A 26,560-nucleotide genomic window follows, 5' to 3' on the forward strand; every position below is an offset into this window, starting at 1 on the left:
ATTCATCAACCGAGGGATTGAGTTCAAGAGCCGTGAGGTAATGTTACAGCTATATAAGACCTTAGTTGGATCCCACTTGGAGTACTGTGTCCATTTCTGGTCACCTCATTACAGGAAGGATGTGGGTACTATAGAGAGAGTGCAGAGGAGATTTACAAGAATGTTGCTTGGATTGGGGATCATGCCACATGAGAATAGATTGAGTGAACTTGGCCTTTTCTCCTTGGAGCGACGGAGGATGAGAGGTGACCTGATAGAGCTGTATAAGATGATGAGAGGCATTGATCGTGTGGATAGTCAGAGGCTTTTTCCCAGGGCTGAAATGTCTAACATGAGGGGGTTTATTTTTAAGGAAGTAGATTCAAGGGAGATATCTGTGTTTTTCACACAGAGAGTGGTGGGTGCGTGGAATGCAATGCAGGCGACACTGGTGGAGGCGGATACAATAGGGTCTTCTAAGAGACTCTTAGATAGGTACATGGAGCTTAGAAAAATAGGGAAATTCTGGGCAGTTTCTAGAGAAGGTTACATGGTCGGCACAACATCGTGGGCCTGTAATGTGCTGCAGATTTCTCTGTTTTATGTTTTATGTTCTGTTTGTCTGTCTCGAGAATGCCGCGTACTCTAGCTGGGGGTTCTCCCTCTTTCTGTGACTATCAGCCGGAGACTTTTCTCCGTGGATCACCCTCAGTGCCACCATTGCTCCTATCCCTTTCATTGTACCAAATGAGCGGCTCACGGCATCAGGCAGGAAGTTACGATGGGCCTGGCGGTGTATTGAGAACTACCCCCACTCACTGGTGTTCCTCTCTGGGTTGGCAGCCCGGGCGGCCGGTGATGGAGAGAACCGCGAGAACTTCTGCAGATACTGGGAATTCAAAGCAACCACTCAGAATGCTGGAGCAACTCAGCAGGCCAGGCAGCGTCCATGGAAGTGAGTAAACAGTCGACGTTTCAGGCCGAGGCCCGTCATCGGGATAGAGAAAACGGTGGGCACTCACGCCGCCGACCTGACCCATTCCTTACCTCAGCTCTCGTGAGGAACACGGTGCCGTCCCGCCATGGGGAAGATGTGGCTGGAAACACCGCTCCAACTCGGATTTGCCTCCCTCCAACCAACAATACCCCTCTCACCTTCCCAAAACACCCGGCCCCCGACGCCCTTCCCCCGACCGCCGTCACCTCTAGTCTCCCAAACGCAAATTGGGAACCTAAACGCCCGGCACAGCCAAACCGAAGTCGCCTGCACAAATTGGCCACACTCCTTCCTGCAGGCTGGTGGGTCTGATGGTGTGCTGGAGTGGGTAACTTCTTCACTGGTCAGGGCGGGTTCTGAACTAACACCAACCGATGTCTTCCGATCCACAATGTTGACCATGAACAGGCTGGTGTCTCTCGCAACTGGGCGTGACCCCAAAGAGGGAGGATGTGGTGGGGGGGGGGGTGGAGGGGAGAGGGAGAAAGACAGGGGGTGGGAGTGGAAAGAGAGAGGGAGGAACGGAGAGAGAGGGGGAGAGAAAGCGAGAGAGAGCGTGTGTGAGAGAGCGGGGGAGGGCGGAGAGAGAGAGGGGAGGGAGAGATTGAGAGAGGGAGGGAGAGAAAGAGACAGAGAAAGTGAGGGGAGAAAGAGAGAGGGAGGGGAGGGGAGAGAGAAAGAGAGACAGACAGGCAGACGAACAGAGAGAGAGGGAGAGAGAAATAGAGAGAGAGAGAGAGAGAGAGAGAGAGAGAGAGAGAGAGAGAAAGACGCTGACTACATCCGAGGGAATCTTTGCACCGAGTTCCGGGTCCGGCACAATGAACGATGAAGCTGGGGAACGGGCGGGCAGTGACGGACCGGACAACGAACCCGAAAGCTCGGCGGCAGGCCAGGAGTCGAGGGATATTCCGGGGACTTCCTCCAGCGCCGCCACTGCTTCAGACGAAGGCGAAGAGGTGGAACTGTCTGTCGGTGACCCCGATTACTGCCGGAGAATTCTGGTCCGAGGTAAAGGGGAAACGAGGTTGGAAACGATGCTAAGAAATAATATTTAACAATTAAAATAAAAGTTTCAGAGGTGATGGGAGGAAAGCGTAAGAAGAAAATAATACGCAAAAAAGCGATATAGGGTGGGTGTGCATGAAAATGGAATTTCAAAACAATTTTACAGAATATCGGAATTTTAGATCTGCATTGGAACGCTACATATGAAGCGACGCACACGGGAAGCCGGTTCGTTTTGTTTTTTTAAGACGGATAGATAATTCGAATGATCTCCAGCGTTGGTCTCTGAACATTTACCAACCTCTTTCCAAAATATACGGCACTGAGAGAGAGAGAAGGGAAGGGAGGGAGACGCGGGGAAATCCCAGGAATCACCTCCCCACCACCCCACTCTCACCGCCATTTTTGCATGGAATTCGATTTAATTTTTGAATATGTGTATCTGATTTTTAAAATATCGCCAGGTCATTATAATTAAATTGGCCCAAGCGCGACGAGTTTACGCCGCCAGCGGTCGCTGGCAAACTCACGCCTGTGGTAACACACACACACACACACACACACACACACACACAAAAAGAAATTATTGTGCATTATTTTCTCCGCAAATCTCCGGATTTATTCTAGGAACGCAACTCCGAACTTTGCGGACGGATATTAACCCGGGAGAGCGCGCAGCCTTGAGTTGTAACTCACTCCGGTTATTTCTGTCCAATATATCCCCGCTTCTTTATCGTGTATGGATCATCTAGGAGATTCTTCAACGTACTTTTAATCTACTTAAATTTATTTAGGTATTATATACAGCCGTTTTTAGCGTAATTACATGTTTTTTTAAAGCCTCGCAATAAATAGAAATCAATCGTAGCCGATTATATCTGGACCGGCGCGCTCTTTCCCTCTTTGTATTATCACGGTGAACAACGTGTCTGCACTAAATCCAATTTTTATTTAATATTTGTCCTTTATAGATTAAAATCGACAGTTCGACTAATTCGCCGGGGTCTCAGATAATCCGTCAGACCGCGCTTTTTATTTAATTTTAACAATTCTAACTATTATTCCAACAAAACTCCGGGTTTTTGCTCAGTATTTGTTGTTATTTTAAATAAAATACCTAAGGAGATTTTATTACGTGAAATAAACAAAAGCCAAGCCCCTAAAACTGCCCAGAACAGCAATGAAATTGACCCGATAATGGGAGGAAATGTAAACGCTGGAAATCTAAAATAAAAGTCAGTTAGATGGAAAAAGAAATCGTTTCCGTTGAACTTGGAGGGGTTACCCTAAATTAAATCCCGTTTGGAAAATTAATAAGTTACATAAATTTTAATTTTGACAGGAGTCGTTGCTGTTCTGATTGGTATCTAAATAAAGGTTTAGACAAATATTCTTTTGCGCCTCTCTGCTCCTTCTCTCTCTACGTCTTTCTCCCTTTTCTTTCCCTCTCGCTTTCTCAATCTCTCTCCCTTTTCTCTCTGTCTGACCTCTCTCCCTTCTCTCTATCCCAGTGTCTCTCTCATTCTCTACATCTCTCTCCTTTTTATCTCCTTCTCTCGTTCTTTCTCTCCATCTTTTTCTCTCTGTCTCTGTCTCTCTTTCCCACTTCTGTCTGCCCCTATCTCCCCTCTCTCTCGCCATCTCTCTATCTCAGTCTCTCTCACTCTCTCCTTTTTATCTCCCTCTCTCATTCTTTCTCTCCATCTTTTTCTCCCTGCCTCTGTCTCTCTCTCTCTCGATCTCTCTCTCCATCTTTCTCTCCCCCTCTCGCTCTCTGACTCTCTCTCTCCCTACCTCTGTCTAACTCTTTCTCTCTCTGTCTCTGTCCGTCTGTCTGCAGTCTCCATCTCTCTCTCTCTCTCTCTGTTTGTCTCTCTCGCTGAACAGAAACAGAGTTTCTCTCTGGAATTTATTACTTTGCTTTTTTTGTAAGCCCGCGCCTATGCGGAGTAACATTTTCCGCTTCTTCTCTAAATGTGGTTTTTATAAATGGAGAAACCAATTTAGTTTCCCCTCCTTTTCTCTGCATACAGTTTAAATGTTCAAAATTCAGATAGTGTGAAGATAGGATCCCAGTCAAATTCGCGTGTGTAAGCGGACAGACACCCAAGTTTCAGGTTTAGAAACTTGGTCCACTTCCCACACAACGTCTGTTGAATCACTCCGAAAACTGCGTTGTGTTTCCCGTAAGTAGGGGTTATTCTGTTCGTTTTTTTTATGGAGGTGGGGGAGTGAATGGGAATTTTATCTCCCCTTTTACCACGGCGTCCTCGGATTCCCTTTCTCCGCAGAACAAACCCACCCGTGCGGTTTACTTGCAAGAGCAACTATGCCGTATTTGTAACGTTGAGATGGCGTTTGTTCAAGCCTCCGATGTTTTTTACTAAACAAGCCTCCATCTCGATACTGAACGAAGCGGCAGAGGGAACGGGGACATTTATACACAGTGAACGATAGTTTGTGAGCAGAAGTTGGGCCTTGGACGCAGATATATCCCAAAGATAACGAACACATCACATCAGATATGCGCTGAGAATCACCACAAGATATTCGGCAGATGCTGGGAAACCAGCGCTACACACACAAAATACAGGACGAACTCTGCAGGGCAGGCAGCGTCGATGGAAATTAATAAACAGTCGATGTTTCAGGCCGAGCCCCGTCATCAGGGCATCAGAACTGTTCATTTCCCTCCATAGGTGCTGCCTGACCTGCTGAGTTCCTCCAGCATTTTGTGTGGGTTATTAGAAATAACCCAGAATATATGATTTAATCCCATTTGGTCTCAGGCGGGTGTGAATCTAAACGAAAACTCATGAGACAAGCAAGGAAGGGTCAAACACAGGTCAGCAAGTCCTTTCCTATCCCAGATTGGCATGTCAAAGCTTAAAATCGCATCAATGCTTACTACTTCTCACACACACACACACACACACACACACATATATATACATAAACCCTCTCCTCCACCGTCTCCCACCGAATCAACAACATGCTTTTTTATCTAGTTGATTAAAAATCATTTTCAATAAAATTCAAGAGCCTTGAAATAATATTATAGCATTAAACTGAGTTTACCGTAAATCGGCTGGAGTTCCATATATTATAAATTGTCCCCGAAACAGTTTCAGTATTCCAACTTGTCATGTACACTAATTTTGGTAAAGATCGTTTAGAATATTTTGCTTTGGTCTAGAAAATATTATTGTTTAGATTTATATAGAGAATGGCTGGGATTAATTTCTCTCTCTCTCTCTCTCTCTCTCTCACACACACACACACACACACACACACACAAAGGTACAAGGTACAGAAACACTCTGAAAATTCATCGAAAACTGGCTGAGATTATATTCATGAAGCGATAGATGTACATGTACTATCCGTACAGTCGGCGGGAGTTAAAGATATCCAAACGAGCTAACCGTTTTAGTTTCGCTCCGTAGGTAAGGGTTCCCTGGCCCAAATCTGCACATGTTGCGAATAGATCCGGAGTGACTCTCTTTTCCTTCCCGGATTCAGTGGATGGGATTCAGAAGATTCAACATGTCAAATTTTCTGCAATATTTAATACTAGTAATTGTCGAAATTTTATTTTTAAAAGACGGAGACATTCCCCTGTGTGGTTAAGCGACAGATACGTTTCGCGGTTCGAGTGTAGCCGATAGAGAGAGTCTGAGAGAGTCTGCTCTGGCGCGGGCTCTGGTCTCCGGTCTCCTGTTTCGCCGTCTCGCCTCTTTCAATCCTTTATCCTCATTATCGCCCTGGTCCGCTGACGCAGACGCTCAGCAATCCGCTGTTGCCGTTGTAAGAACAATTTAGAGTAAGATGTGAGGTTTAAATTTAAATTAATTTCTAAGTCAGAGTCAGTGGAACATCCTCTCTCCAACCAGCCCCTTCGTTATTTCTCTTTAACCCTTCCGTTCTATTTCTACTTCCCAGTTCAGAAACAGAACCGTAATCAGGTTTAATATCACTGACATGTATCGTGGAAATTGTAGTTTCGCGACAGCAGCACATTGCGGCATCCATAATAAAAACAAATCATAAATTACAATAAGTATATACAAAATAAATTAAAGGAGTATTGCAAACAGAGGGCAATGGAAAATTAAGGTAGTGTACATGGGTTCATTGTTCATTCTGAAATCCGACGACGGACGGGAAGAGATGTTCCTGAAACGTTGAATGTGTGCCTCCAGGCTCCACTACCTCTTCCTCGATGGTAGCAGTAGGAAGAGGGCATGTCCATGGATGTTGCCTTTTCGAGGCATCACGTTTTGAAGATGTCCTCAATGCTGGGGAGGCGAGTGCCTTCAGCATTTTATGCGTGCTGCTCCGGATTTCCAGCACCTACAGAATTTAAACACGAGAAATTCTGGCTTCTTCCCCCTTCCTGGCCAGTCTTGATGAAGGGTCTTGGCCCGAAACATCGGCTGTTTATTCCCTTCCACAGATGCTGCCTGATCTGCTGAGCTCCTCCAAAACTTTGTATCTGTATGATCTCTTGTGTTTAAGATATAATTACACCCCAGTGTATCCAACAATACACTAATTTAATGTAATCCACCCCTTTACCACCCATACTTACCCTCTCTAACCCCCACACACTCTCCCTTTATCGCCCACACAATCCCTCTGTATCCCCCCCCCCACACACACACACACACTCCGTCTGTATCCCCCCCACACACACTCCCTCTCTATCAACCACACACACACACTCCGTCTGTATCCCCCCCACACACACTCCCTCTCTATCAACCACACACACACACTCCGTCTGTATCCCCCCCACACACACTCCCTCTCTATCAACCACACACACACACTCCGTCTGTATCCCCCCACACACACTCAGTCTGTATCCCCCCCACACACACACTCCCTCCCTATCCCCCCCACACACACACTCCCTCTGTCTCTGTCCTCGCCTGGTTCTGGGGTCCGAGCCCGAGGCAAGACCTAGGTTCTGGATCCTTGTCCAGTCTCTGGCTCGGACTCCAAGCACAGGCTCCTAGTCCATGGTTCCTAGTCCTGGATCCGCATTCCCAAGCCCAGGCTTCTAGTTCATAGTTTCTTGTCTGGGTTCCCTGTCTATCCATGTTCTAGCCCTAGTCTGCATTCTTGCCCCTGCTCCTGTCTGGCAGACGGACCTCTACCTCACTGAGGACAAACGGCAGCTCTCTGACACCACCTCTTACTTACCCCTGGAACAGGACCCCACCAAAAAACATCAAACCATTGTCTCCCATACCATCACCGCCCTTATCAACTTCCGGAGACTTTCTATCCTCAGCCACTAAACTCATAATTCCCACACCCCGTACCGCTCGGTTTTACCTCCTCCCCAAGATCCACAAGCCTGACGGAGGTATAGTTGAGGTAGTTGTGAGAGTCAGTGGGCTTGTAGAAGATGTCAGTGGACAGTCTGTTTCCAGAGATGGAGACCGGGAGATCGAGAAAGGGGAGGGAAGTGTCCGAGATAAACCAATGAATTTGAGGACTGGGTGGAAGTTAGAAGCAAAGTCGGTGAAATTGACGAGCTCAGCATGGGTGCAGGAAGCAGCACCATTGTAGTCGTCAATGTAGCGAAGGAAAAGTTGGGGAGCAGTATCAGAATAGGTTTGGAGCGCAGACTGTTCCACATAACCAACAAAGAGGCAGGCATAGCTGGGCCCATGCAAGTTCCCATAGCTACACCCTTGGTCTGAAGAAAGTGGGAAGAGCCAAAAGAGAAGTTATTGAGTGTGAGAACCAGTTCCGCCAACCGGAGGAGGGTAGTGGTGGTGGGGAGCTGGTGAGGTCTATTAACCAGAAAGTAGCCGAGGGCTTTGAGGCCTTCTTGATGGGGAATGGAGGTGTATAGGGATTGGACATCCATAGTGAAAATGAAGCAGTCGGGACCGGGGAACTGGAAGTTATCGAAGAGGTGGGAGGGCATGGGATGTATCCCGGATGTAGGTGGGGAGAGACTGAACTATGGGTGACAAAATGGAGTCCAGGTAGGCAGATACAAGTTCGGTGGGACAGGAGCAGGCAGAAACTATGGGCCTACTGAGACAGTCAGTTACAGCGTAAGTGAAGTGCAGGCAGACAGTAAGATGCAAGGTCATAATGAGTTAGTCATCTGGAGTATTGCTTGGAGTTTAGGTTGTCCCATTATAGGAAGGAATTTCAAGTTCCTGGGTGTCAATATTTCTGAGGCTCTAACCTGATCCCAACATATCAATGCAGCTATAAAGAAGGCAAGACAGTGGCTATATTTCATTAAGAGTTTGAAGAGATTTGGTTTGTCAAACTCGAAAACTCCTACAGATTTACCATGGAGAACATTCTGACAGGCTGCCTCACTGTCTGGTATGGGGGGCCGGGGGGGGGTGTGCGGCTAATGCACAAGATCGAAAGAAGCTGCAGAAAGTTGTAAAATTAGTCAGCTCCATCTTGGTTACCAGCGTCAGTAGTATCAAAGACAACTTCAAGGTGCCCCAGAAAGGTGGCATCCACTATTAAGGACCCCCATCACCCAGGATGTGCCCTCTTCTCATTGTTGGCGTCAGGAGGGCAGTACAGGAGCCTGAAGGCACACACTCAGCGATTCAGGAACAACCTCTACCCCTCTGCCATCCAATTCCTAAATTGTCACAATGGGAGGCGTTGGGAACAGACCCAAATGCAAGACACGGACACTGAAGTACAAGGGACAGGACTTACTGGAGTAGGGACGTGACAGGATACAGACAAGGAGCAAGGACAAGAACGCAGACTAGGGCTAGGACATGGACTAGACAGGGAACCCAGACAAGAAACTATGAACTAGAAGCCTGGGCTTGGGAATGTGGATCCAGGACTAGGAACAACGGACCAGGAACCTGTGCATGGAGTCCGAGTCAGAACCTGGAGAAGGACCCAGAACCTGGGTCTTGCCTCGGGCTTGGACCCCAGAACCAGGCAAGGACATGACATGGCCATAGGACCGGACGTGGCTGGGGTCTTGAGGCTTGACGCTACAGGCTTGGGGTCTTGATGCTTGAGGCTTGAGGCTGGGGTCTTGAGGCTTGAGGCTAGAAGCTGGGGTCTTGGAATGCGGAAGCTGAGAACTCGGAGGCTGGAGCTCAGAGACAGACTGGGAACTGTACATCAACACAGAGCCGGGACTATCCTTCGAAAAGCCTGGACTCATCTTTAACACGACACCAACATGAGACAGGACAGTACATAGACATAGAGCCGGGACTTGTACTTAGACAAGCCGGGACTCAACTTCTTCTCCACACCAAGGTGAGACAGGACCATCCGTCACCCAGGAACGGCTGAACTTACCCAACAGAGGCAAAGACAAGACAAGATAGATTCCACCCCCCCCCCCCGGGCAACAGCAGAACAGCCTGACTTACCCCACGGAGGCGAGGACAAGACAGATCCCCCCCCCCGCAGGGCAACAGCAGAATGGCCTGACTTACCCCATGGAGGCAAGGACAAGATAAGACAGATGTTCCCGCAGGGCAATTGCAGAACAGCCTGACTTACCCCACGGAGGCAAGGACAAGAAAAGACAAACACCGAAGAAAGACAGACAGTTCCATCTCTGCATCGGGGTTGCTCTAAGTTGCAGTTACGGCCAGCAACCTCAGCTGGCTATGGAAACAGCTGGATCCCTCCTTAGCTTGGAGTGGCTGACAACCACTCAGCTGGCCCAGGAAACAGCCGAATCCATACCGCAAAGACATCTCCAACTACCAACAGCAAGGCTCACTGAAACGATGGTTCTCCAACACGGCCTAAAGATGGCAAGTGGCCGCTCTAGCCTTCCACCAGCAAGTTGCTCCCAGGGAATCTTGACAAGACAAACCAGCAGCCCACACTCAACCCCAAGGCTACTTATATTCTAAGCCCCAAGATGGGAATCAGGTGCCTATGATTAACATAACCAAAACAAGGGACAGCTGGAAGACCCGGAGTCCTGAATCCACGGACCAGACCATGACATAAATGGACATTGAACCCATGAACACTACTTCATTTTTATATTATTTCCTGTTTTTGCACTATTTTTAATGTAACTATTTAATACACATTTAGTTATGCCATTTAATTACTGTATTTATTTATTTTGTTTCTCTATATTTTATCTTAAAAGGTCTTTTAAGAGACTGTTAGATAGTTACATGGAGCTTAGTAAAATAGAGGGCTGTAGGTAAGCCTAGTAATTTCTAAGGTAGGGACATGTTCGGCACAGCTTTGTGGGCTGAAGGGCCTGTATTGTGCTGTAGGTTTTCTATGTTTCTATATTACCATGTATTACATTGTTTTGAGGCCGCTAAGTTAACAAATTTCATGACATATGCTGGTGATAATCAACCTGATTCTGATTAGTAAGGTGAGAGGGGATAATTTCAGAGGAGATGTGAGGGGCAGGTTTTTTTACAGAGAGTGGGGGCGCCTGGAATGCGCTGCCAGCGGTGATGGTAGAGGCAGATACATTAATGACTTCGAAGAGGCGTTTAGATAGGAACATCAGTGTGAGGAAAATGGAAGGATATGTTCCTGTGCTGGATTCTATTTTCTATTATGAGGTCGAGTCCATTTTATCACACTAGGGGACCGTTCAATAGTCTTATCACAGTGGATAGAAGCTGTCCTTGAGCCTGGCGGGACGTGTTTTCAGACTTTTGAATCTTCTTCCCTATGAAGTCTTCCGCCGTTGATGTGAGATGTTCTGGGACGGGGACTGACCGCTGTTCTCTCTCTATGCCCAGACGCCAAAGGGACCATCCGTGAGATCGTGCTGCCCCGTGGCTTGGATTTGGACCGACCGAAGCGGACGAGGACGTCGTTCACGGCCGAGCAGCTGTACCGGCTGGAGATGGAGTTTCGGCGTTGTCAGTATGTGGTGGGCCGTGAGCGCACCGAGCTAGCGCGCCAGCTCAGTCTCTCTGAGACGCAGGTACCCCCTTGCCGATAGGGTCCGGGGCCGGGTGAGGGTGCACAGCAGCTCCGGGCCGCAGCTGGCCCCGCGCTCGGTGCGTGTTTGTGTGTGCGTAAGAGAGAGAGGGACAGGGTGGGATGGAAGTAAGAGACTATCAGACAAAGAGAGACATAGAGAGGGACAGTGAGAAAGAGACAGAGAGACAGTGAGAGATAGGGGGGTAGGATACAGAGTTAGAGAGAGGGAGAGAGACAAAGACAGAGATAGAGAGAGAAAGAAAGAGTGAGCTATATAGAGAAAGACAGATAGATCGATATATAAAGCTAGAAAGATAGAAAGAGAGAGAGAAAGAGAGAGAAAGAGAGGGAGAAAGAGAGGGAGAACGAGAGGGAGAAAGAGGGAGAGAGGGGGAGAGAGAGAGAGGGAGGGAGAGAGAGAGAGAGGGAGAGAGAGGGGAAATCTCATTGGGACTGGGACTGATACAGCCAACCTGATGTTCACTCTGTCGATCCAGCTGTGACTGACCCAGCCAGGACATACCGGCCCAGGGGTTGAGTTTCAGCGGGCGGGCAGGGCAGAACTGCTGAAGAAATTGCAGCGAAAGGTCTCAGGGGAGGGTGCTCTCCCCACAATACTCGCCCGTACAGCAGGACTTGCTGCTGGTTTTAAGTTTGTGTGGGAACTTGCCGGGGTGGGCGGGGGGGGGGGGGGGATTAGTTGCTGGGTAAATATTCTGTGGCCGGGTGGAGTTTAAATGGGAGCCCACTGGGGCAGGTGAGTGTGACCATTAATTTAGTGAATTCTGACCCAGAAACAGGCGCCGGGGTTTCTAAATTCAATGAAATAAATCGGAATTACGGAGATCAGGGTGGGGATCGGGAGAGGAGATCCCGCCGCTCTGACCAATGTGATCGATTTAACCGTTTCCTCTGTCCCAGGACAGATGAGGAAGGGAAAACTAACGCACACAAGATGCTGGACTGACGAAGGCTCTCGGTCCGAAACGTCTGCTGTTTATTCTTCTCCATAGACGCTGCCTGGCCTGCTGAGTTCCTCCAGCATTCTGTGTGTTGCTTGGATTTCCAGCGTCTGCAGATTTTCTCCCGTTTGTGAAATTAACGCTGGCGTTGGCGGTGCCGTTCGAACCCTAAACCAAACAACCGAAAACATTAGTCATTGCATATTTTTAAAACATACAAAATTTATTCAAATATTAAATACACACAAAGGTCAGGGGTTACAATACACAATCGGGTGGGGGGGGGCCGTTCCCGAAAGTCAGTTCGACAGGGTCCGGGGCTGGGTGAGGTTCCACAGCAGCTTTTAATGGTTACAACAGGAATTCTGCAGATGCTGGAAATTCAAGCAACACACATCAAAGTTGCTGGTAAACGCAGCAGGCCAGGCAGCATCTGTAGGAAGAGGTGCAGTCGACGTTTCAGGCCGAGACCCTTCGTCAGGGGTCTCGGCCTGAAACGTCGACTGCACCTCTTCCTACAGATGCTGCCTGGCCTGCTGCGTTTACCAGCAACTTTGATGTGTGTAACTTTTAATGGTTAGTAAGTTTGCTGAGGACACAAAGTTTGGGGTGTTGTGGATAGTCTTCTGGAGGGTTGTCAGAGGTTACAACGGGACATCGATAAGAGGCAGAACTGGGCTGAGAAGTGGCAGATGGAGTTCAACCCGTGGTCAAGTGGTTAAGGCATTGGACTAGCGACCTGAAGGTCGTGAGTTCGAGCCCCAGACGAGGGAACGTGTTGTGTCCTTGAGCAAGGTATTTAATCACACATTGCTCTGTGACGACACTGGTGCCAAGCAGTATAGGTCCTAATGCCCTTCCCTTGGACAACATCGGTGTCGTGGAGAGGGGAGACTTGCAACATGGGCAACTGCCGGTCTTCCATACAACCTTGCCCAGGCCTGCGCTCTGGAGAGTGAAGACTTTCCAGGCGCAGATGCATGGTCTCGCAAGACTAACGGATGCCTTAACTTAATAACTCTTGGCAGTGTGGAGGACCTAAGAGATCTTGGCGTCCGAGTCCATAGGACAATCAAAACTGCTGCGCAGGTTGACAATGTTATTAAGAAGGCGTATGGTGTGTTGGCTGTGGGATTGAGTTCAAGATCTGTGAGGTAATGTTGAAGCTATAGAAGACCTTGGCCAGACCTCACTTGGAGTACTGTGTTCAATTCTGGTCATCTCACTACAGGAAGAATGTGGATACTATAGAGAGAGTGCAGAGGAGATTTACAAGGATGTTGCCTAGATTGGAGAGCATGCCTTATGAGAATAGGTTGCGTGAACTTGGTCTTTTCTCCTTGGAGCGACAGAGGATGAGAAGTGACCTGAGAGAGGCGTATAAGACATTGAGAGGCAGTGATCATGTGGATGGCCAGAGGCTTTTTCCCAGGGATGAAATGACTAAGACGAGGGGGCGTAGTTTTAAGGTGCTTGGAAATAGGTACCAACGGGACACAGAGTGGTGGGTGGTGGAAGCGGATATAATAGGGTCTTTTAAGAGCTTCTTAGATATTTACATGGAGCTTAGAAAAATAGAGGGCTATGCACTAGGGAAATTCTAGGCAGCTTCTAGAGTATTTTACATTGTGGGCCATAGAACATGTCTATGTCTATGTTCTATGTTTGATCTACCCTTAGCGACCAGATGCTCCCTGTCCAAGGACACCCAGACACTAACGTAACCCTAGAAGAGGGGCAGGCAGGTTCAGAGTCCTTGACTGCCCTTCTCCTTTCATATCTTTAGCTAAATAGGTCAAATAAGCGTTAATGTGAAATGTGTGCAAGTTATTTATGGTGTGTATCTGTCCACTGTATTATTGAACTCAGTAGGAGAGGGACTAGCCGGACGGTGATGACAAAGATTCAAAGGGCTGAATGGCCTTCTTCCAAACCGTAAACATCTTGTAAACCCCTTCTGAACTCTCTGCGAAGCCAGCACATCCTTTCTGAGACGTGGGGGCCGTGGGTGCCATGGTAGTGTAGCAGTTAGTGCAGATCTATTACAGACAGGGGCGGCGGAGTTTAGAGTTCAATTCTGGTCCCCTCCTGTAAGGAGTTGGTATGTTTATTTCTGGGTTTCTTCCCACAATCCAAAGACATAGCGGTGAATTGTCCAGTGATTAGGCTAGGTTAAGTCGGTGGGTTGCTGGAGGTGTGGCTCGTTGGGCCTATTCAGTGCTGTAGTTCCAAATAAATAAATAAATTGCATATTCTCCAAACTCTTGGGGAGTGTTTCCGAAGTCACTATATACCACACAGTGATGTGCTGCACTCTAGACAAGCCCAAAGTCGAAGTCCTGTTTGAAAGGTAGGCCAGGATAGGTTATCGGCACAAGCAACACATTTCACGACTTAGGGCAGAGACTAGATGCAGAGAGAATGTTTCCAACGGCAGGAGTTCAGGACCAGGAGTCAAAGTCAAGTTTATTGTCATCTGCTCAAGTCCATGTGTGCACAGGTCACTGCCCACCCGCTACAGCAGCACCACAGGCACAGAGCATCAGACAAGCAGCATTCACAAGCAAAGCACAACTTTACCATAAATTATACACATTCTCCCCAAGAAAATACAAATCAGTCAAAAAAAAATCCATCAAATTCCAGTGGAATTTTCATTGAAAGTGAATCACATGTAGACAGGGCGGTGAAGAAGGCTTTACCACACTGACCTTCATCAGTCTGAGCATTGAGTACAGGAGCTGGGACATTAAGTTGCAATGTTGGGAGGCCACACTTGGAGTGCTGGGTACAGTTCGATCACCCTGTTGTAGGAAGGATGCAGTTGAACTAGAGAGAGTGCAGAAAAGATTTACCAGGCTGCTATTGGCTCTAGAAGGCCGATTTATTGGGAGAAGTTGGCCAAGATAGGTCTTTATTCCTAAGGGGACTGAAGAGCAACCTTATAGAAATATATGAACTTAAGAGAGGCATAGATACAGTGGATGGTAACAGACTTTTCCTAGGGTAGAGGCGTAGATTTAGGGTGAAAAGGGAAACATTTAAAGGGACAACTTTTCTTCCCAGGGTGTGGTGAGTATATGGAATGAGCTGCCAGAGGAAGTGGTTGTGGCAGGTACAACAGTAGGTATCATGGGCAGGTACATGGAGAGGTGGGGATTAGAGGGATATGGGCCGAACGCAGGAAATTGGGACTCGCTGGATGGGCATCGCGGTCGGAATGGATTGGTTGGGCCGAAGGGTCTGTGCCTGCGCTGTTTTGCTCTGTGACAGCGACTCTGTGGGACTGTCTCACTTGCCGTGCGTGTTATTTGTGATCCTGCGCATGTCCCCAGATTCAATGTTCTCCGCCGTATCACTGACCACACCCCCGGGCCAAGGCGGGCCGCTGGGTCCCAAGTTGCTAACGGACCGCAGATCCAGGGAGTTGTCCGTTTCCTGACGCTGGACTGAATCCATTTTGGCTGCCTGCACATTGCTCAGTCAAATTTCTTTCCGTGCTGGGTAACTCGTTGTCAACTTGTTCAGCAGCGTGAAGGCACCGTCTTTACCAAGGAGTGCGCAGCAGAGGAAATCCATCAGAGCATGACACAGGAGCAGAATTCGGCCATTCGGTCCATCGAGTCCGCTCCGCTATTCCATCATGGCTGATTTATTAACCCTCTCAACCCCATTCTCCTGACTTCTCCCTGTGACCTTTGATGCCCTGACTAATCAAGAACCTATCAATCTCCGTTTTAGATATACCCAGTGACTCGGCCTTCACTGCAGTATGTGGCAATGAATTCCATAGATTCACCACCCTCTGGCTAAAGAAATTCCTCCTCATCTCTGTTCTAAAGGGACGTCCCTCTATTCTGAGGCTGTACCCTCTGGTCCTAAACATCCTCACCACATCCACTCCTTCTAGGACTTCCAATATTCAGTAGGTTTCAATGAGATCCACACTCACTCTTCTAAATTCCGGCAAGTACAGGCCCAAAGACATCAAACACTCCTGAAATGTTTACCCTTTCTTTCCCAGGAACTTTCTTGTAAACCTTCTTTGGACCCTCTCCGATGCCAGAACATCCTTTCTCAGATAAGGGGCACATAACTACTCACAATTCTCCAAGTGCGGTCTGACCAATGCTTTATAAAGTCTCAGCATTACATCCTTGCTCCTGTATTCTAGTCCTCCCAAAATGAATGGTAATCCGTCCTTGTTTTTACTCCAAGTGTGGAAATTTTGATCACAAGTCAATTGCTGACTGTGTTCATATTTGCTCGGCTGTGTTGCAGTTCAATTGGAGCTTTGTACTTTGGCGAGGTTAGTTACATCTATCCCGGTGCTATTGCTGATTACATTTTGTTATCCTTGTAGTAGGTTGGATAATTTATAATTGGATCAGTTTGTAATGTTTTGTTTCTTTGTTCAGTTGTGAATGCCCACAAGAAACTGACTCTCAGAGTATTATATAGTGACAAATACGGTACTGTGCAAATGTCTTGGGTAATATGTATAGCTAGAGTGCCCCAGACTTCTGCACAGCACTGTGTTTGTCTGCATGGAGCGGAGAGCCAGTTTGTAAATCTACTGGGAGCATAGTGTGTTGGGAATGGTGAGGCTGGAGTGCTGCAGGAGGGGTGAGAGACCGGTGGCAGAGAAGGAGTGCCAGGGCAGGAGGGTGGCGCGGGTGCAAACACACCCAGCCCTGAGACACCAGGCAAGATCACTTGATCCCAAACAGTTGGTTTATTGATCATTACAGAATGTCCCTCTGGTGCGTCTCGCTCCCTCCCCTCTCCCTTCCCCTTTGCCCAACCATGATTCCCCTCTCCCTGCCCCCTTCCCACTCTCAGTCCACAATAGGTACCCATATAAGAATTGGGTTTATCATCACTCATACATGTCATCAAATTTGTTTGTTGTTTTCTTGTGGCAGCAGTACAGTGCAATACATAAAATTACTATGGCACTCTAGCTGTACATATGTCCCTAGGACTTTTATACAGTACTGTACTGTACATACTCTGATAATAAAATTTATTTCAACTTTTCAACCTTGAGTTTGAGTTTGGTCATGTTATTTGTGTAAAAATCCCATTAAATACAGCAAATAACATTGATATCTGAGACTGTCATTGTTCAATGAGTGTGTAGAATTTTGTGGCTTTTATGATGTGGGTCTTTTGATGTTTGATTGGTATGTTATTTTAATTTTAGCTTGGAATGTTTATGTTGAATTTGTTACAGTTTATTCAGTGAGCTGAATTTATTGGAGTTTGAGAGATGATTGGATTGTTCTACTTAACAAAATTTGATGAACTTATAATTTGTATGTAGCTAGTTTATTGTTCTGTGGATGTATTTTATTTGACAGAATCTGTAAGTGGTTTGCATCTGCAAAGTTGCTTGTGTTTCAGGTTTAATATAGATCATTTGGTATGTTGTTTCAAGATTGTTTAATGTTTAATGTGATTTCCAGTACACAAGAGTAAAGGAGAATGAAATGATTGTTACTCTGGATCCGATGCAGCACAGAAAAAACCACAATAAGATAAAGAACACAATAATAAAAACATAAATAAATATAAAAAAGCCGACATAGTTTATGTGGAGAGATTGATTGTATGTCCATAAAGTGATGCGAGGCACAGAAATGTCTATACATAAAATGACAGACAGGAAATAATATAGTAGTGGTGGTTGGGGGTGTGGAGGGGTGGGTTAGTGGGTGGAGATATTGATCAGCTTTACTGATTGGGAAAAGTAACTGTTTTTGAATCTGGTGGTCCTGGCGTGGATGCTACGTAGCCTCCTTCCTGATGGGAGTGGGACAAACAGTCTATGAGCAGGGTGGGTGAGATCCTTCATGATGTTTCTGGCACCTTTCTGTATTTACGTCCTTGACAGTGGGCAGGCTGGTGCTGGTGATGCGTTGGGCAGTTTTGACCACCCGTCATGGTTACAGCTACAGAGAAAAGACGGTGTGGGTAGATAATAAGGTGTATGATCACAATGAGGGGTGGGATGGTTAGCACAATGTTTTACAGTACCAGCGTCCTGGGTTCAATACCGAGCACTGCCTATAAGGAGTTAGTGCGTTCTCCCCGTGACCGTGTGGATTTCCTCCGGTTGTTCCGGTTTCATCTCACTGTCCAAAGATGTACTGGTTGGTAGGTTACTTGGTCATTGTAAATTGTCACGTGATTATGCTAGGATTAAATTGGGGGTTGCTTGGCAGTTCGGCTTGGACACCCAGAAGGGGCTGCTCTGCACTGTATCTTCATGAATAAATAAACAAGGTAGATTGTGAGCTCAAGGTTCCATCTTATCACTCTGGGGAACCATTCAAGTCTGATAACAGTGCGAGAGATGCTCTGAATATTGTGCTTTCTGCAAGTTGAATTTAAAATTTGTTGCATTTTATTATTTCTATTTTAATAAGTAGATTTTGTAATTGTAACTCTTTTTGTTTGAAGTATTTTGTGTCTTTGCATTACATTGCTTGACTAAAGGGGTTGGGTTATTGGATTTTGAAGCTGTTGGTATTCTGTTCAGTTATGCTTTTTTTTTGCATTTGTTGAAGATGCCATTTTTTTTAGTATCGGTACTTACTGCCTTTTACGCCACTGGCGTTTAGGGCAGCAATGAGTGTCTTCTATCTCTGTCTGACCTTGGCCATCTTCTCTATTGTGCCCCAAGAGTGGTTCAGGGTCCTCAGTCGCACACAGATATAGAAGGGTTCTATATTGCTGTTTCTGTAACAATTTATTTTGACAGTCAGGGTTGTTCACCCTGAGCTGGACTCCCCTGAACATGGAGGATGGGTGGACCATTCTTAGTCTGGCCTCTACCCTTTGACCTGTTGGCATGGGTGACCTTATCAATAGCAAAAGCGTAAAGTCCTGACTCCCGCCAACAAAGTTCTCCAGATCATTGAGGTACGCGAGCCTCCAAACCCTATGACAAGGTTGTGGTCCTCTTGGATGTTTTCTGTATTCATTTTAGTTTAAATGAGAGAGGAAATGTTTGAACGGATAGAAGGGGTTGAAGACAGGGTATAGGAGTAGGATATGAAAGGGAAGTTGAGGTATTTTTTATAAAGAGAGAAATAGTCAAATGTAATGTTCTAGAATAACGGAATGAAACTGATGTTTGAGTGAAACTTGGGACTTTCTGTACTCTAAACAGGATCGCAGAATCACAATTGGATTTATTACTACTGACGTATTACGTGGTATCATAAAGCAGTGATTGGGGCTGTGCAGCTGACTGAAGAATCCAATGGCTTTGAGAAATCAAGGGTCAAGGATCAGCTTTATTCACCATATACATTTACATGTTTGAGGAATTTACTGTGGTGTGTTGGCGCGGCATGCACCAAAAACAACATTCAACGATAACATAAAAAATAAAGCCAGAGGTTAAAGTATGAATATGGAATAAAATGTGCATAAATACATAAATACCAGCAAGTATTTATGTAACAGCTTTATAAAAAGTGGACTAAAGTGTTTACAGTGCAGTGACCGAGCTAATAGATAATGGAGGGCTAACTAGAAAGGTTGATCAGATCAACTGTCTGGGGGGAAGAAACTTTTAAGAAGGCATGAAGTATTGGTTTTATAGTGCTATAGTGCTTTCTAGAAGGAAGCTTTCTGAAAAAGACAGTTTGCAGGGTGACTAGTGTCATATAAAGACATGAAGTTGCTATCAAGTATAAGAAACAAATGGATAATGCAGAAAAAGGAATAATGAGGTAGTGTTCATGGATTCATGAACCATTTGAAAGCTGATGGCAGAGGGGAAGAAGATGTTTCTGAAACATTGAGTGTGTGTCTTCAGGCTCCTGTATCTCCTCCCTGATGGTAGCAGTGAGAAGAGGGCACGCCTGGAAGGTGAGGATCCCTAATGATGGATATCGCCTTCTTGAGCCACTGTCTCTAAAAGATGTCCTTGATGGTGGAGAGGGCTGTGCCCGTGCTATAGCCGGCTGAGCCTACAACACTCTGCAGCCTCGTCGTTTGTCTTTGCTGGGGAAAAGCTGCTTCCATCAAAACGGGGAAGGAATAAGAACTGGTGATATGAAGTGGGATTACAAATGATAGAGGAGACATTTAAAAGGCTACTTAAATGTCAAAATAGCAATAAGATCTTGGAGCAGAATTAAGTCATTCAGCCCATCGAGTCAGCTCCGCCATTCCAACATGATTGAATTAAGATCATAGGACCATAAGATATAGGAGCAAAATTAGGCCATTTGGCCCATCAAGTCTGCTCCAGCATTTCATTATGGCTGATCCATTTTCTTTCTCAGCCCCAGTCTCCTGCCTTGTCCCCGTATCCTTTCATGCCCTGACCAACATATCAACCTATCCCTTAAATATACCCAATGTTTTGGCCTCCACAGCCACCTGAGGCAAATAATTCCACAGATTCACCACTCTCTGGCTAAAGAAATTCTTCCTCATCTCCATTCTAAAAGGATGCCCTCTATTCTGAAGTTTCAATGAGATTCCCGCCATTCTTCTAAACTCCAGTCAGTACAGACCCAGAGCCATCAAACACTCCTCATATGTTAACCCTTTTATTCCTGGGATCATTCTCGTGAACCTTCGCTGGACTCTCTCCAATGCCAGCACATCCTTTCTTAGTTACGAGCTCAAAGCTGCTCACTATGCTCCAATGACCAATGTCTTAGTAATATATCCTTGCTTTTATATCCTTGTCCTCCTGAAGTGAATGCTAACACTGTATTTGCCATCCTGACCACTGATTCACCCTGCAAGTTAACCTTTATGGAATCTTGCACCATGATTCCCACTCCCTTTGCACCTCTGATTTATAAATTTTCTCCCTGTTAAGACTATGCCTTTATTCCATCTACCAAAGTGCATGACCATGCACTTCTCTAAACCAGATTCCATCTGCCACTTCTTTGCCCTTTCTTTGAAACTAAGTCCTTTTGCAGACTCACTGCTTCCTCAAACTACCTGCCCCTCCACCTTTCTTCGTATCATCTGCAATTTTGGTCACAAAGCCACCAATTCCCTCGTCCAAATCATTGACATATAATGTGAAAGGAAACAGTCCCTGTGAAAATCCTTTATTTTCTTAATCAAACCCTCACAGGCAAACTTATGTAGGTATATTATGTCTTGTCAGTTTTGTTGTATCTTACTGTGTGGTTCCCTAAGGTTGTTATAGTTGGGGGTGGTAATGGGGAAAAACTCCCACTGCATATTAAATTCTCCCAGTGGTGTGCACCTCAAATAGTCTCTGACAGCCAGGTCTGTCTCCTGGTCTTCACGTGTGGCTTAGCTACTAAGCCCAGCAGAACAGTTTCTGCTGACTGGAGAAGGGGCAAAGGCATGTTACTGGCCCCTTATAATCGATTGCTTTGGATTCATGGGGCTTGTCAGCTGTGGTTGGCAGCTCATTTGGGAGAAGGAAAACTCTGCTCTCATACCTCCACTGCTTTACCCACTCATGGGGAAGGCGTCAGGAGTAAACCCTGAGGGAAAAATCCGGAGCTGGAGTCCCTGAGGCAGTCCTGTGTTGAGTTCAGCACTGACTGGCAAATTCTACCACACCGCTGATACCAAACTGTATCGGCCTCTGCCGTTCCTCTGGGTTTAACTGCTTGCTTTCCATATCGTACTGCCTAGGCTTGCATATTGAGACAGCTAGGATGCGATATCCATGATCGACCCTGACCGACGGAGGCCGCCCACACTCGTCGTGTTTGTCATAATGTCTGCTTGCCTGAAACTTCTGTAGTTTTATTGGTTTATCACTGTCATGTGTCCCAAGGCCCAGTGAAACAACCTCCCTTGCCGACAGGCCACTCTGTCCATCAGTGTACCGTGGTAGTGAAAATCTTCCCTTGCACCTGATGCAGCCAGACCGTTCTGTCCATTATATACCATAGCAGTGCAGAAGGAAAACAGTCACAGGATGCAGAATAAAGTAAAAAGTCATCCAAGGTGCAAGGTCATAATGAGATAGATTGTGAGAGTCCGTTTTATTGTACTAGTGGTCCGTTCAATGGTCTTAGATTATGAGAACACTCAGTCCTCTTTTATTGTCATTTAGAAATGCATACATGCGTTAAGAAATGATAAAATGTTTCTCCGGAGTGATATCACAGAAAACAGGACAAACCAAAGACTAACACTGACAGAACCACATAATTATAACATATAGTTACAGCAGTGCAAAGCAACACCATAATTTAATGAAGAACAAACCATAGGCACGGTAAAAAAAGTCTCAAAGTCCCGAGTCGATCGACTCCTGAGTCCCCGATAACGGGCAGCAAAAGGGAGAAACTCCCTGCCATAAACCTCTAGGCACCATCAACTTGCCGATGCCTTGGAAGCAGCCACAGCCCACACTGAGTCCATCCGTCCAAAAACTTTGAGCCTCCAACCAGCCCTTCCAATACAGCCTCCCAAGCGCCAGCCTCTGCCGAGCGCCTTCGACCTCTCCCCAGCCGCTGAAACACGCAAAGCCGAGGATTTTGGGGCCTTCAGCTCCAGAGATTCCAGTTACCACACAGTAGCAACGGCAGCGAAATGGGCATTTCAGAAGTTTTCCAGATATTCCTCCATACTCTCACGTCCATCTCCATCAAATCAGAACGGTCCCCTACTTGACAGATAACAGACATCATCACCGAAGTGGCCGCGTGCGCTGCCATCGCGCTGCCATCTTCACCCCCCTCCCGTAAAAATAGAATAGAAGCTGTTCTTGATAATGGTGGTACATGCTTTCAGTTTTGTACCTCCTGCCTGATGGGAGTGGTGAGAAGAGAGAATGTCTGGGGTGAGTGGGATATTTGAGCATGATGGCTACTCGGAGGAGAGGCTGGTTTTCATGATGGTTCAAAGTAAATTTATTATTAATGTACATATATGTGTCACCACATACAACTCTGAGATTCACTTTCATGCAGTCTTTCACAGCAGAACAAAGAAATACAATAGAATAATGAGAAAGTACACAAAAACAGAGATGGACAAACAATCGATGTACAATAGAATAAAAACTGTACAAATACAGAAAAATAATAATTTGCAAAGATGTGGTCCACAAATTACAATGGGAGATAGAATATGCATGCCAAAAGGACAATATTAAAATAGTTATAGGGAATTTCAATATCCAGTTAGATTGGGAAGATCAGGTTGATGCTGAGTTCCAAGGAAGCTAATTACTTGAAAGCCTGTGAGGTGACTTTTTAGAGAAGCGCGTAGTTGAGCCCACTAGAGTATCGGCTATTCTAGATTGGGTGTTATGCAATGAACCGAAATTGATTAGAGAACTTCAGGTAAAGGAACTATGAGGCATTGACTGAGTGGATAAGCAGAGGCTAACACGAAATAGCTAACACAAGAGGGCATAGTTTTAAGGTGCTTGGAAGTTAGGTACAAGGAGGATGTCAGAGGCAGGTTTTTCACACAGAGAGTGGTGGGTGTGTGGAATGCACTTCCAATGAAGGTGGTAGAGGCAGATACAATGGGGTCTTTTAAGAAACTCTTAGATTGGCATATGGAGTTTAGAAAAATGGAGGGCTATGTGGTACGGAAATTCTAGGCAATTTCTAGAATAGGTCACATGTTCGGCAGAACATTGTGGGCCAAAGGACCTGTGATGTGCTGTAGATTTCTATGTTTCTATGTTTCTAATAGGGGTCAGTAATCATAATATGATAGAATTCACTCTGCAATTTGAGAAGGAGAAGTTAAACTCAGATGTAACAGTGTAACAGTGGGGCAAAGGGAATTACAGAGTCACGAGAGAGGAGCTGGCCAAAATTGATTGGAAAAGACCACTGGCAGTGATGACGGCAGAGCAGCAATGGCTGGAATTTCTGGAAGCAATTCAGAAGGCACAGGATATATACATTCCAAAGAGGAAGAAGTATTCTAAAGGCAAGGTGACAACACAGTGACTGAGACAAGAAGTCAATGCCAACATAAAAGCCAAAGGAGGGTATATAATAGAGCAAAAATTCGTGGGAAGTTACAGGATTGGGAAGCTTTTAAAAACCAACAAAAGACAACTAAAGGAGTCATAAATAACAAAATAGAATACAAAGATAAGCTAGCCAATAATATTAGGGGATAACAGAAGTTTCTTCAGATATATGATGTGTAAAAGAGAGATGAGGGAAGATATTGGATCACCAGGAAGTGATGCTGTTCAGGTAGTAATGAGGGACAAGGAAATGACAGACATGCTAAATAGGTATTTTGCATCAGTCTTCACTGTGGAAGACACTAGCTGTGTGGTGGAAGTTCAAGAATGTCGTGGGCAGAAGAGTGTGAAGTTACAATTACAAGGGAGAAGTTTCTTAGAAAACTGGAAGTTCTAAAGGTGGATAAGTCACTGGACCAGAAGGTGAACACCCCAGGTTGAGGCTTTGAAAGAGATGGCTGAAGAGATTGTGGAAACATTAGTAAAGATCTTTCAAGAATCAATTGATTCTGGCATTGTTTCGGAGCAATGGAAAATTGCAAATGTCACTCCACTATTCAAGAAGACAGGCAGAAAGGAAATGATAAGCAAGTTAGTCTGATCTCAGTGGGTTGGGAAGATGTTAGAGTTGATTGTAAAGGATATGTTGATTGTTTCAGGATACTTGGAGGCATATGATAAAAAAAGGCCGTAGTCAGCATGGTTTCCTTCAGGGGAAATCTTGCCTGACAAATCTTTTGGAATTCTTTGAAGAAATAACAAGCAGATAGACAAATGAGAATCAGTTGATGTTGTGTACTTAGATTTTCAGAAGGCCTTTGACAAGGTGCCACACATGAGGCTGCTTAACAAGTTAGGAGCCTGTGGTATTACAGGAAAGATTCTAGCATGGATAAAGCATTGGCTGATTGGCAGGAGGCAAAGAGTGGGAATAAAAGGAGCCTTTTCTGGCTGGCTGCCAGTGACTAGTGGTGTTCCACAAAATCACAGTGTCTCTGTCAGGACAGCTTCTTTTTACATTATATGTCAATGATTTGGATGATGGAATTGATGGGTTTGTGGCCAAGTTTGCGAATGATAGGTGGAAGGGGAGATAGTTTTGAGGAAGCAGAAAGGCTACAGAAGGACTGAAACAGATTAGGAGAATGGGCAAAGAAGTGGCAGATAAAATATAGTGTTGGGAAGTGTATGGTCATACACTTCAGTAGAAGAAATAAAGGGTTGACTATTTTCTAAATGAAGAGAATATTCCAAAATTTGAGGTGCATTGGGACTTGGGAGCCCTTTGCAGGATTCCCTACAGGTTAATTTGCAGCTTGAGTCAGTGGTGAGGAAGGCAAATGCAATGTTAGCATTCATTTCAAGAGGACTAGAATACAAAAGCAAGGATATAATGTTGAGGCTTTATGAAGCAGTGGTGAGGCCTCACTTGTTGTGAGCAGTATGGTGCCCCTTATCTAAGAAAGGATGTGCTGATGTTGGAGAGGGTTCAAAGTAGGTTCATAAAAATGATTTTGGGATTGAAAGACGTCATATGAGGATCATTTTATGGCTCTGGACATCAACTTACTGGAATTCAGAAGCACGAGGGGTGGCCTCGTTGAACCTTATCGAATGGTGAAAGGCCTTGGTAGAGTGGATGTGGAGAGGATGTTTCCTATAGCGGGGGAGTCTAAGACCAGATGACACAGCCTCAGAATAGAGGGGCGTCCTTTTAGAAAGGAAGGGATGAGGAATTTATTTAGCCAAGAGTAATGAATCTATGGAATTCATTGTTACAGGCAGATGTGGAGGCCATGTCATTGGGTATATTTAGGGCAGAGGTTGATAGATTCTTGAATAGTCAGGGCATGAAGGGATAAAGCATGAAGGGAGAAGGAAAATGGATCAGCAACGATGAAATGGCAGAGCAGACTTGATGGCCAAATGGCCTAATTCTGTTCCTGTATCCTGTGATCTTACAGTGATAACAGTAAATAAATTGTACTGAGAACATAGTTGTAGACTCCTTGAAATTGAGTCTGTACGTTGTGGAATCAGTTCAGTGTTAGGGTGAGTGAAATTATCCACTCTAGTTCAGGAACCTGATTGTTGAAGGGTAAGAACCATTCATGAACCTGGTGCTGTGGCCCCTGAGGCTCCTGTACCTCCTTCCCGATGGAAGCAGTGAGAAACGAGCATGTCCCAGACGGTGGTGATTCTTGATGAGGAATGCTGCTCTCTTGTGGAAATGCACCATGTAGATGTGCACATCGGTGGGAGGGCTTTGACTCTGATGGACTGGGCTGTGTTCACAATCTTCTGCATTTTCCTCTGGCCTCAGGCGATACCAAGCTTTCATTTATTTCAACAGAATACTTCCAACCATGTATTTGTGAATATTGGCAAGAGTCAACAGGGAACATACTCAATTCTTTAGTCTTCTCAGGAAACAGAGGTGCATAGAATCTACAGATATGGACCAAGACCAATCATTAATCTCAGCCATCTCTACCTCAGCACCACTGATACAGATAGGTGTGTACTCCACCCTACTTCCTGATGTCAGTGGCCAGCTCTTCAATAGCACTTGGCTCAGATACATGCATTTGCCTGCACTTCAAAGTTAAAAGTTCAAAGTAATTTTATTATCAATACATATGCCACCATATTCAAACACCCTGAGGTTAATTTTCTTCAGAACATTCTCAAAAAACCATG

The 26,560-nt window shown here is 45.8% G+C and overlaps 1 protein-coding gene across 1 annotated transcript in view; it reads left to right on the top strand.

Moving 5' to 3' along the window:
* Positions 1-1,797: 1,797 nt before the first annotated feature.
* The window catches only part of vax2 (ventral anterior homeobox 2), a 41,061-nt gene continuing 16,298 nt past the window's right edge, over positions 1,798-26,560 (top strand). Inside the window, exons 1-2 of the mRNA XM_072257018.1 lie at positions 1,798-1,987; positions 10,744-10,931. Of these exons, the coding sequence (XP_072113119.1) occupies positions 1,798-1,987; positions 10,744-10,931 (378 nt within the window). The remainder of the gene's footprint in view (positions 1,988-10,743; positions 10,932-26,560) is intronic.

Source organism: Mobula birostris, chromosome 4, assembly GCF_030028105.1.
Source record: "Mobula birostris isolate sMobBir1 chromosome 4, sMobBir1.hap1, whole genome shotgun sequence".
NCBI lineage: Eukaryota > Metazoa > Chordata > Chondrichthyes > Myliobatiformes > Myliobatidae > Mobula > Mobula birostris.